General features: G+C 35.9%; 1 protein-coding gene across 2 annotated transcripts; it reads left to right on the forward strand.

Annotated features, from left to right (window-relative positions):
- The first annotated feature begins 7 nt into the window (after positions 1-7).
- On the forward strand, positions 8-12,603 carry LOC117326206 (UPF0602 protein C4orf47 homolog). 2 transcript variants are annotated; one of them, XM_033882869.1, is made up of 7 exons: positions 8-372; positions 783-1,002; positions 1,633-1,770; positions 2,055-2,130; positions 5,843-6,028; positions 6,344-6,519; positions 11,370-12,603. In XM_033882869.1, the coding sequence occupies exons 1-7, from the start codon at positions 276-278 to the stop codon at positions 11,413-11,415; spliced, it is 939 nt and encodes a 312-aa protein (XP_033738760.1). In that variant the 5' UTR covers positions 8-275; the 3' UTR covers positions 11,416-12,603. The 2 variants fall into 2 exon arrangements, with proteins under 2 accessions (XP_033738760.1, XP_033738751.1); XM_033882860.1 differs by lacking the exon at positions 2,055-2,130 and adding an exon at positions 3,625-3,700.
- The last annotated feature ends 282 nt before the right edge of the window (positions 12,604-12,885 follow it).

The following is a 12,885-nucleotide window of genomic DNA, read 5'->3' on the forward strand; positions in this document are numbered from 1 at the left end:
TTTCCATAGCAATTGTTCCAACAAAGTCCCATCCGGCAGGATATTGTTTACACGATTTTATCTAAACACAGAGTTTCCGACACTTTAAGATTCGATGACAGCGCGGATAATCCAGGACAAAAGTGAAATATGTTAAATATGATATTTGCATGATGTAAATGTCATTTTTTGGGGATGATTAGATGAATTGGGTAAAGTTTAGCCATAGCTTATCGAGAAAAGTGGTTTAGTGAGATTTGATTTATTTTGTTTGATCGTGAAAAAAGACAATCATCATGGCAGATAAAGGCGGAAAAAATGATATGGACAGGATTGGAGTGTTCCAGGAAATGGGATATGTCACAATCGGTGACAGATATAAGCCTCCTGGAAGTAAGTTAATATTTATATTACTAAAATTTGCGGTCATCTTGATATTAAAACACGACTTTATAATGTTTATTGAAGATAGCACTTTCAATAATACCACACAACTGCATACCTATACGATTGGGTGTGTGCTGCGTTTGTAAACAATTTATGTACGTTACTGTATCATATGAATAAGAAATTAATTTACATTAAGGAATTATTTAAATGTAGCTTTATTAAATCCCATAACTTGAATAGATGGTTGATACCTCACTTGCATTTCACCTGGGCAACATATGCTATATGAGTATAATGACATACCCCAGTGGAATTGGAAAAGTATGAGGTAACCACTTGGCCGGTTAAGTCCAGGTAGGCCTATTCCATTTTCGCAGTTTTTGTAGAGTAAATTTTGAATTCCTTAATTTCAGTCCAATTCAACGCTGCTGCCAGTAAAGGAAAACAGATGCTTCCTGGGGGCAGCAAGACCAGGTCGGCTCTACAAAGTGGTTATTTTATGGATAAATATGGGAGAGTGATGGAAGGAGAGGCATACAGTGATCCAATCAAAGTGAGACGACAGCATAGATTAAAAGAATCACAAAGAAATATTGGAAAGGCATTTTTACCTAGCAGTGGTGAAAAGAAACCGTAAGTCAGTTTTTTAATTGGCATAGCTTGCAATTATTTGAATATATTATTACTAATATTAGTAGTTATCTGTATTCCCAAATCATTATATGTCTGTCACACTGGAAAGATACATTGTGTACTAGCTGCCTCCTACCAATTCAGTTGCTTCAGGAGACTTTCATGAGCTCTGTCAGTATAAACAGGTTGTTCAGCCTTTCAGAGGACAAGTCAATCAAATTAAGAGAGTCACAGGTTCGATCTTTAGTTGGGCATAAAAATAAATACATGTACATTTATTTTTATAATTAAATTGTTTAAAAATATCTCTAAAATGAAAGTTGATCAGAAATCTCCAAAACAAGTTTATTATAAAGAGATATTCTGTTGAGAAATGAAGACAACTTAAGTGTTGACTAATTGTCTATCCTGGTGTCTGAGTAATATGACTATGATTGAAATCGGTCTATAATCAAAATATAAAGAATTAACCATGAAAATAAAACTTACCAGGGCAATGTCTAGGAATTGAAACCAACTTTTAAAAAGTCCTACATTGGTGAGGAATGATCAGGCAGTACCTATTCAATCTATCTCCTGAATTCAAGTTTTGCATTCATTATAGATTATGTGTATCTAATATTTGTACAGGTCTGGACTAGGAAGTCATTATGGTACACTGGGTGGCACTATCACAGCCTTTAGTCCAAACATGAGACCAGGAAAAGGCTACAAATCACCCGGAAAGAACTTCCTAACAAATCCTGGAAAGAAAGGAACAGGTTTTGGGTAAATGTATAAAATCATTGAACAACATCGGATGACAAGATAAAATTTTTGATATAGGTTGTAAACAGACACAAAAAACAATAATAAATTTATGCTTTATATATTTGGTTGATTGTTTCCAACATCATTTTAATTTTGATATTTGGTGTAGAATTTTAGTGTTCTGTGATTTTTGATTATTTTGAAAACTCATTTCTATTCTTTAACTATTGATTTGTTATTCGTAACAGTTTTAAGTGATAAAGCTTAATTGTATAAGGCTAACAGAAGGATGGTATTTTCAGATATGTAGCTGTTACACTTGGAAAATACCCCAATTATTTAGGGGATACTTATGATGTACATAAAGACATTGCAAAGGTTTGTCTGGCCACTGTGATGTGTCTGTGGTTACTGGCACAGAGTGATGCTCTGTATTAATAAATTAATACTGATGTCTGCACATCAGCCACAGCTGTGATTGTATCTGATGTATTCACCACTTCATTACTGTACCAACATTGTGTGATGTTTAGGGTTGTTGTGCCCAATCATTCTGTTCCAGTAAATATATTTCTTTATAGATTTTGACGAAACTTCACAGATATATTTTTTCTTGGAAATACCATGGAGAAGTTTGAATATGAACCTCACCTAGGAATGATTAAATTGACTTTCTAAGTGTATAATTTCACCTCAACATAAAATGGGTTTTATCTCTCCAGCATTCATTTTTCAAGATTCATTTTTCAAGATGGATTTTATTAAAGGTTTAAGCTGCCTTAGACAAACATTGGTCCAGTGTGGATAGGCATGATCAGTATTGTGTGCCTCAGACATAATACCTGGGACAAATTTGAGGGATATTGGTGTTGTCAGTTAAAGATACAGAGCATTCACTAAAAATAGAATTTTATCAGCTTAATTACAAATCTTGACAGATTTTGGTGAAATTTCACGTTCGTTTTTTTTTTTTGTAATTTCACTATCATTCTCCACTTGATAAGTATATTTGCCTTAGACATTACATTGAAAAAAAAATGAAATTGAGGACAGCTGGCTAAATGTCGTTATCTCTGAACTTAACCTAACATGGTTTGCCATTATAGAATTCTTGTCAACATACTAGTGGCAGTATTTCTAGAAAGCTTTTGATGAGCCTCACAATTATGTTTGTCTTGGACAAGTTGGAATATAAATATGATTGGTAAAAGGTCAAAGTCACTGAGTGATATCAAAAATAGATTTAACTGTGTATTCACTTTATAAATTTTGTGAGGTGTCACCTGGGGTGTTGTAAATGTGTCCGGTGGGCCAATGTTACTATTGGTAATGATTTTGTGTAATAATGCTGGCTTTCAGTGTCTGTGTGTGAACATTGTCAACATTTTCACTTCTACCTTCAGTCCTATCATAACTTATCATGCCACTGCTTGGCTTTCCATTTCATGCAGCATTTTTTGTGAGAAAAACAAAGATATGTTACTTATATGTGATTGGTGAAAGACCTTGCTTTGTAACTTCTGTAATTCCATGTATTCATCTACATATTCTTTCAGTTATCAATCAGTATTTGTTTTCCTATGAGCAATTTATTCTATACCATATCCTTTATATATATAACATGTTATGTAAGATCTGTTTTTATTCTATTTATCAAAAGTGGTACCTCATTCTCCAGATCTTCACATTATCACTGATTTAAGGTCGTTTTTATGAACCTTAGAATCTTTGAAACAAAATGTAATGAATAAAAAGTTATATATTGGCTACAAATAAATTGAAGACTGGTTTAATGGGGTACTCTGTATCTGTGTGTATATTGCTGTGTACTAACTTTTAACAGTTCTGTGTGGCATTGTGTGTTTTTTCTAGCTTTGTTGAGATCACGCTAGGAAGCTATCCAAAATACCAAGCGGATGCCTATGACCGAGCAAGAGAACTAACAAAGGTTTGAGTTATTTACATACCGGTAATACAATAGGTTGTCTGGGTTTTCACATTGGATTTGATCAATGTAAATACTAACTAGTTTAATACACATGCTCATTATTCTGTAAAACCATCATGTGTATATTGATAAAGGTGATAAGAACTGGTAACATGTCCTAAGATAAATATATATTTTCATATAACTCAACAAACTTTTCATCAAGATAATGCAATTACAATCTTACTGTTTTATTTCAATATATGTTCCAAATGAGACTACTGATGATACATGTCATACAATTTTCAGTCAAATTTTACTTGAAATTGGAATTCATTTTGGATGTATTAGGGAATAACTGTCACTCTCACTTATGGGTTTTAGTTATGTTTTACAGTTTATCTATAACGTGACTTGTAATAAGTTCAAATAAACTGATTGATATGCTACATGACACTTAGATTTTTAGGTCATCTGATTCGAAAGGTCAGGATTACCGATAGCCATTCTCCTCCATTCGTTGTCTGCCGTGCACCGTTTTAAATTTTTACTTTCAAAATTGCTACTCCTTCTTAATCCTAAAGCAGATTACTACCAAATTTGGTGTGAAACATTCTTGAGTGAAGGAAATCATATTTAATAGAAATGAGGCTGGTTTGACCTTTTGGGTCAGAGGGGAGGGGCGACAAGTAGGGGAACTTTGGTGAATTTTTAGGTCACCTGAGAGGAAGTCTCAGTTGACCTATTGCGATGGCCTTTTGTCCATCATCGTGCGTCATGCGTCGTAAACAATTTACATTTTCAACTTCTTCTCAATTACCAACAGGCTCAGAGACCTGATATTGGGTCTGTAGCATGCTGGGATGAAGGGCTACCAAGTTTGTTCTAATGGATGACCTCTACCAAGTTTGTTCAATTAGATGACCTTGACCTTCATTCAAGGTCACAGGGTTCAAATATGCTAAATCTTTTAAACAACTTCTTCTTGATAATCAATAGGGCCAGAGACCCAATATTAGGCCTGTAGTATGCTGGGTTGGAGGTCTACCAAGTTTGCATAAATGGATGACCTTGAAGGTCACAGGGGTCAAATATGCTAAAATCTTTAAACAACTTCTTCTTGATAACCAAAAGGCCCTGAGACCCAATATTAGGTTTGTAGCATGCTGGGATGAAGGGCTACCAAGTTTGTTCAAATGTATGACCTTGACCTTCATTCAAGATCACAGGGGCCAAATGTGCAAAGATATATCAAAACTCGGGTGACCGCTAAGGCCCATGGGCCTCTTGTTGCTTTAAAACCTTACTTCTTCTTAACCCTTGGGTGGATTCCATGCAAATTTGGTGTGAAACATCAATGGGTGAGGCGAATCATATTTTATATAAATAAGGCTGGCATGACCTCTGGGGCCAGTGGGCTGAGGTTCCAAAAGGGGAACTTCTGTGAATTTTTGCTTTAAAATCTACCCCTCATTAACCCTTGGGTGCATTACAACCAAATTTAATGTGAAATATTGGAGAAGGGCAGTCATATTTTACATAAATGAGGCTGGTGTGACCCATGGGTTCATAGTGGCAGGGCCACAAAAGAGGAACTTTGCTGTAATTATGATTTGAAACACTTCCTCCTAAACCTTTCAGTGGATTTCTACCAAATTTGGTGTGAGACATCATTGGGAAAGGGCAGTCATATTTTATATAAATGAGGCAGGTCTGACCCCTCAGAACAGAGGGACAGGGTCCCAAAAAGGGAATTTGCTGTAATTTATAGTGAGGCATCACCAACCTGGCTTTGAATTTCAAAAACAAACAAAAAGGTCTATACAAGATTGCTTATTAGACAAGCAGTATAGTTAGATAATTTCAATATCTTAATGTGTCAATATTTTACATATTGTTCAAATTTCTTGTTTACCATATTTTATATATAAAGCAAAATTGCAAACTTCGATGAAATTCAGATGACCGTTGAGGCCCTTGGGCCTCTTGTTTATCAAGTAATGAATCAGTAGAAATAATTCTGTAACTACATTTGGGTACAAACGTACTCAAACTGTACAGTCATGTTTAAGTGTTTTTAACGAAATACCAATCTAAAAGATCAATTCAATTTGTGAAAATTAATGAGTTTTCATGAATTATCTTAATTTCTTCTGTTTACAGAAAGAGTTAGCTAATCATAAAAATGCTGTAAAAGGTTCTGCATTTAGACTGAACATGCATCCAAAAGCCTACTTTGACCAGAATCCTTATGCATCAGATAAGTTAATGGGACGACGAAGTGTGTCGGCAGGTGTCTCAAAGAAAGAGGATGTTAAGCCATTCAAGCCAAGCTCACCTGGCAAAAAGGTAAGATTGTCAAAAGATTTAATCTGGAAGGAATAAGTCATTCATAAGTCTGAGTTTGACCATTTTCAAGTATAGAAAAGTAGAAATATCACAACCTATTGATTTCCGATGGATCTGCATTATTTCTGTCCAATGAGAAAAGTATCAAACCTGCATGTGCTCATCACATTCCAAGTGGTATTGGGGAAAATATACCCGTGTCTTGTTGGAAATATATATCTTTACAAACCTGTGCATTATTTGTCATTGATTTGACATGTTGATTGGTATGCATTTAAATCTTACATTAATAGTTTATATCTTTTCTCACTATAGCCTGCTGGAATGAAGGCCGGAACATTTGATCCTTATCCTTCCCACTCTGCTGACCCATACAAGATCAAAGTGTCACGTTCTGTCAATGTTGTCAACAAAACTGGAAAAATCTTTATGCCATCTCAGGGACCCAAATCTGTGCCTACTAACTCTATAGTCAACCAGAATATAATGAAGTAAGTATGAATTATTACTATAAATTACTCTGGTGACAGTTCTGGTCACCTCTCCATATTGTAAGATAGTGTAGAATGTGTCTTTAGAGGCAATCTACTGTGGTAGTATAGAACCTGTCTATAGGGGCCATTTATTTTGGAAGAATAGAATCTAACTTTGGAGGCCATCTATTTTGGTAGTGTAGATCTGTCTTTAGAGGCCATCTATAGTGATAGTGTAGAACCTGTCTTTAGAGACCATCTACTGTGGTAGTGTAGAACCTGTCTTTAGAGGCCATATACTGTGGTAGTGTAGAACCTGTCTTTAGAGACCACCTATTGTGGCAGTGTAGAACCTGTCTTTAGTGGCCTACTACTGTGGTAGTGTAGAGCCTGTCTTTAGAGACCACCTATTGTGGCAGTGTAGAACCTGTCTTTAGTGGCCATCTATTTTGGTAGTGTAGAACCTGTCTTTAATGTCCATCTACTGTGGTAGTGTAGAACCTGTCTTTAGAGACCATCTATTGTGGTAGTGTAGAACCTGTCTTTAGAGACCATCTATTGTGATAGTGTAGAACCTGTCTTTAGTGTCCATCTACTGTGGTAGTGTAGAACCTGTCTTTAGTGTCCATCTACTGTGGTAGTGTAGAACCTGTCTTTAGAGATCATCTATAGTGGTAGTGTAGAACCTGTCTTAAGAGGCCATCTACTGTGGTAGTGTAGAACCTGTCTTTGGAGACCACATATTGTGGCAGTGTAGAACCTGTCTTTAGTGGCCTACTACTGTGGCAGTGTAGAACCTGTCTTTAGTGGCCTACTACTGTGGCAGTGTAGAACCTGTCTTTAGTTGCCTACTACTGTGGTAGTGGAGAACCTGTCTTTAGAGACCACCTATTGTGGTAGTGTAGAACCTGTCTTTAGAGACCACCTATTGTGGTAGTGTAGAACCTGTCTTTAGAGACCACCTATTTTGGTAGTGTATAACCTGTCTTTAATGTCCATCTACTGTGGTAGTGTAGAACCTGTCTTTAGAGACCATCTATTGTGGTAATGTAGAACCTGTCTTTAGAGACCATCTATAGTGGTAGTGAAGAACCTGTCTTTAGTGGTCATCTATTGTGGTAGTGTAGAACCTGTCTTTAGTGTCCATCTACTGTGGTAGTGTAGAACCTGTCTTTAGAGACCACCTATTTTGGTAGTGTAGAACCTGTCTTTAGAGACCACCTATTTTGGTAGTGTAGAACCTGTCTTTAGTGTCCATCTATTGTGGTAGTGTAGAACCTGTCTTTAGAGACCATCTATTGTGGTAGTGTAGAACCTGTCTTTAGAGACCATCTATAGTGGTAGTGTAGAACCTGTCTTTAGAGACCATCTATAGTGGTAGTGTAGAACCTGTCTTTAGAGGCCATATACTGTGGTAGTGTAGAACCTGTCTTTAGAGACCACCTATTGTGGCAGTGTAGAACCTGTCTTTAGTGGCCTACTACTGTGGTAGTGTAGAGCCTGTCTTTAGAGACCACCTATTGTGGCAGTGTAGAACCTGTCTTTAGTGGCCATCTATTTTGGTAGTGTAGAACCTGTCTTTAATGTCCATCTACTGTGGTAGTGTAGAACCTGTCTTTAGTGTCCATCTACTGTGGTAGTGTAGAACCTGTCTTTAGTGTTCATCTACTGTGGTAGTGTAGAACCTGTCTTTAGAGACCATCTATAGTGGTAGTGTAGAACCTGTCTTAAGAGGCCATCTACTGTGGTAGTGTAGAACCTGTCTTTAGAGACCATCTACTGTGGAAGTGTAGAACCTGTCTTTAGTGTCCATCTACTGTGGCAGTGTAGAACCTGTCTTTAGTGGCCTACTACTGTGGCAGTGTAGAACCTGTCTTTAGTTGCCTACTACTGTGGTAGTGGAGAACCTGTCTTTAGAGACCACCTATTTTGATAGTGTATAACCTGTCTTTAATGTCCATCTACTGTGGTAGTGTAGAACCTGTCTTTAGAGACCATCTATTGTGGTAATGTATAACCTGTCTTTAGAGACCATCTATAGTGGTAGTGAAGAACCTGTCTTTAGTGGTCATCTATTGTGGTAGTGTAGAACCTGTCTTTAGTGTCCATCTACTGTGGTAGTGTAGAACCTGTCTTTAGAGACCATCTATTGTGGTAGTGTAGAACCTGTCTTTAGAGACCATCTATTGTGGTAGTGTAGAACCTGTCTTTAGAGACCATCTACTGTGGTAGTGTAGAACCTGTCTTTAGTGTCCATCTACTGTGGTAGTGTAGAACCTGTCTTTAGTGTCCATCTACTGTGGTAGTGTAGAACCTGTCTTTAGAGACCATCTACTGTGGTAGTGTAGAACCTGTCTTTAGTGTCCATCTATTGTGGTAGTGTAGAACCTGTCTTGAGAGGCCATATATTATGGTATGCAGTGTTGAACTAGTCCGTATTTACTATCTGGTAGTGGGGAACCTGTTTTGATAATTCTTTTAATTAAGTCTTGAAAACAAATAGAAGAGCAATAATTAAATGTACATAAAACAGGCCTTGAAAGACATTATGTAGTGAGTTGTGTCAGTTATAATACCCCCGCCCCCTATATCCATTACAGTTATATTTACTTCAAATTTAAGGGCTTTAGTAGTCATTTTGTCTGTGTGCGTGTATATCCATGTCTTTGTTTGTTTGTTTGTGTTTTACGGCCCATCGACAACTAGGGGCATTTAGGGTCAAACAATATACTATCGTTTTGATTTTTTACGTTAAAATCAGATAAAATTGGTCATTTTTAAAAGCATTCGTATTGTATATTTAGATCATTATGATAAAAAATGTTGGTTGAAAATGGTAAAACATATATATATATATATGTATACGAATAGATTATGTGAACTTTGTGATATGTATAGAACATCAAAGAGAGTAAAGTAACAGGTATCAAAGTCTATAGAATAGATCAATTTCTTTCAAGTAGCTAAATATTGTTTTCGAATCCACGGAACTGAAAAGGGTTTTCATATCCAGGACTTGAAAGTATTTATCACGAATGTGCTTGAAATCAGAACATTCTATTAAACAAGAGGCCCATGGGCCTTAACGGTCACCTGAGATTTGAAATATTTCAGTTAATTTAATTTACCCTTTTTGGCCCCGCCCATCAGCCCTCAGGGGTCAGTCAGGGCCAACATATGCATATTATCAAACTTTCATCCCATACTGAAAATGTTAACCAAGTTAGACTGAATTCCAATAGAAATCAAACAAATCAGTCAAAAATGTAATTTCCCTATATAAACTATAGTAAAATTTAACCCCTCCCCAGGGGCAAACTTATGACCCCCGGGTCATTAAATTAATAAATTTTAGTAGAGCACCTTAAGACCCTTCCAACTATAAAGAGTATTTGATTCCAACTTATTTCGGTCTTGAGAAGAAGATTTTTGAAATTTCAGTCAATTTGGCCCTTTTTAGCCCCGCCCATCAGCCCCTGGGGGTCAGTCAGGGCAAACATGTGCATGCCATCAAACTGTCATCCCATGCTGACAATGTTTACCAAATTAGAATGAATTCCAATAGAAATAAAACAAATAAAAGTCAAAAATGTGATTTCCCTATATAAACTATAGTAAAGTTTACCCCCTCCCCAGGGGCAAACTTGAGACCCGGGGTCATGAAATTCACAATTTTAGTAAAGCATCTTAAGACCCTTCCAACTTTAAAGAGTATTTGATTCCAACTTATTTCGCTCTTGAGAAGAAGTTTTTTGAAATTTTAGTCAATTCGGCCCTTTCTAGCCCCGCCCATCAGCCCCTTGGGGGTCAGTCAGGGCCAACATGTGCATGCCATCAAACTGTCATCCCATGCTGACAATGTTTACCAAATTAGAATGAATTCCAATAGAAATAAAATAAATAAAAGTCAAAAATGTTATATCCTATATAAACTATAGTAAAGTTTACCACCTCCCCAGGGGCAAACTTGAGACCCCGGGGTCATGAAATTCACAATTTTGGTAAAGCACCTTCAGACCCTGCCACCTATGGAGTGTATTTGATTCCATATTATCCGAGAGTAGAGGAGAAGATTTTTGAAATTTCAGTCAATTTGGCCCTTTTTAGCCCCGCCCATCAGCCCCTGGGGGTCAGTCAGGGCCAACATGTGCATGCCATCAAACTGTCATCCCATGCTGATAATGTTAACCAAATTAGAATGAATTCCAATAGAAATAAAACAAATAAAAGTCAATTATGTGATTTCCCTATATAAACTATAGTAAAGTTTACCCCCTCCCCAGGGGCAAATGTGAGACCCCTGGGTCATGAAATTTACAATTTTGGTAAAGCAGCTTAAGACCCTTCCATCTATGAAGAGTGTTTGGTTCCACCATATCTGAGAGTAGAGAAGAAGATTTTTGAAGTTTTAGTCAATTTGACCCTTTTTAGCCCCGCCACTCAGGCCCCTGGAGGGTGGGGACCATATCACTTACAATTTTGGTTGACCTTTAGCCATAGAAGCTTCCTGCCAAATTTCATTGAATTTGGTTTAGGGGTTTTGGAGAAGAAGTCGAAAATGTAAATTGTTTACGGACGCACGACGCACGACGACGGACAAAAGGGGATTAGAATAGGTCACTTGAGACTTTGTCTCAGGTGACCTAAAATTGCTCCACTGTGAATTGAGCATCACATGCACGACATATTGGTGGATCTTCTCGTTTTAAAAGGAACGAATGAGTAGGATATGTGTGCTCGGTACAGATCCATGTCTGCATAATTATATAAATATGAATCATAAATACATAAGTATGATTTTTATTGTGTATTTTCCTTTACCTATCTTTTCAACATTCATGTATTGTAATGTTATTTACTTTTTACAGAACAATCAACGTACAGAACTACAGATCGATGACCTCCATCATTTAAAGAAGCTCAGCCAGGATAACAGATTATAACCAGATAAACTTGCAAACCTACATCTCAACTTATAGTATTGTCATCACAATGGTAATAACTCTAGGAGAATTTGACTGCCCCAATATTCCATGCCTTGTCGGTCGTGTGACATGGCAAGGTACATTTCTCTATAGATATTACAATGTTCTAAAAGAATATTGTTCTATAATGAAGCCTTTCTGTGTGGACATATACAGGTGTACCCTTTACTGAGCAAGTGTGTTTAATAGTTAATGTTTTGAAAACACTTGTACATAGCCTATTGTTATACATAAATGATTAATTTTGTACTGACCAAGGTACCTTATAACTATATTGAAGTTATATATATATTCAATACATTGCATTGTGATGTTCATTTAAGTTTATGTAAATTATCTTTATTTGTTCTTTCATTCCATTTTTTTATAAAAACTTTAATAATATCATGTGGAAGCAGAAGGCTGTGATTGTAATTATACAATGTTAATGTCAATTTACTGTTTTACATAATTGTGATCCAAATTCTACATTTCAATTCACAAATTACTTTTAGAGTATTTATCTATCAAACATTTAAAAAACTTCAATTACCATTTATTTAATAATATTTTACCCAATGAATAAATCTTTTGGTTTATTAATTGATATAACAATAGTAGCTGTTAATGACAGATTTGTATGATTGTAAGGTAAAAAGGTAGATTTTTGTCTGCCTTTTTTGTTCCATTGTCTACACGCGTAAAAACCAAGTTTGTGCCAAAGTTTATCTAAAATACAGTGCACAAAAAACTAAAAAGAATGAAATTCTGTAGGCAAGATATATATTGAAAGAAAATATTTATCACTGATATCATTGATTTTTATGCAAATTTATTTTAATTTTTAAATTGAGATAAATATGGCTGTCTTCTGTTCTGATTCTAAATGCACCTACTAGCCTAAGGCACTTTACCAGCATTCTCTATCTTCCATTACAATGTACCTTGAAACGCCTTATCAGTTTAAAGTAAATCTGAGGTGAATCTTTCCTTCATTATTGTATTACAATGTATGAAACTGACATTTCCCAAAAGATTTATTTTGTGGCTGAAAAAATCTGTTAAGTGTTCTTAGTATTTTCCTCCACACAAACACTGGTTTATTGAAGACTACTTGTATAAAATGTGAAAAAATTGATGTTGTCTTTGTCTCTTCTTTTAACAAGACATGGTTTATATAGATCTATTAAAGTATTGTTCACGCACTCAAATTTGTAATTGCACTGCAAGCAAAATAAGATATTCCTAGTCATTGGTGTACTGATGACAGTAAAATTCCTGTACACATGGCCCAGATAACTATCAGTGAACTACTAATTCTTGTGTGGTTTTGCTTGATGAAATTAAACACTTTCAGTAAAATTCAATGACAAAGTGTCAATATTCAAGGATTTTTTCCTGGCCTTTTTGGAAAAATAAA

This window comes from Pecten maximus, chromosome 1 (assembly GCF_902652985.1).
Source record: "Pecten maximus chromosome 1, xPecMax1.1, whole genome shotgun sequence".
NCBI classification, from domain to species: Eukaryota; Metazoa; Mollusca; class Bivalvia; order Pectinida; family Pectinidae; genus Pecten; species Pecten maximus.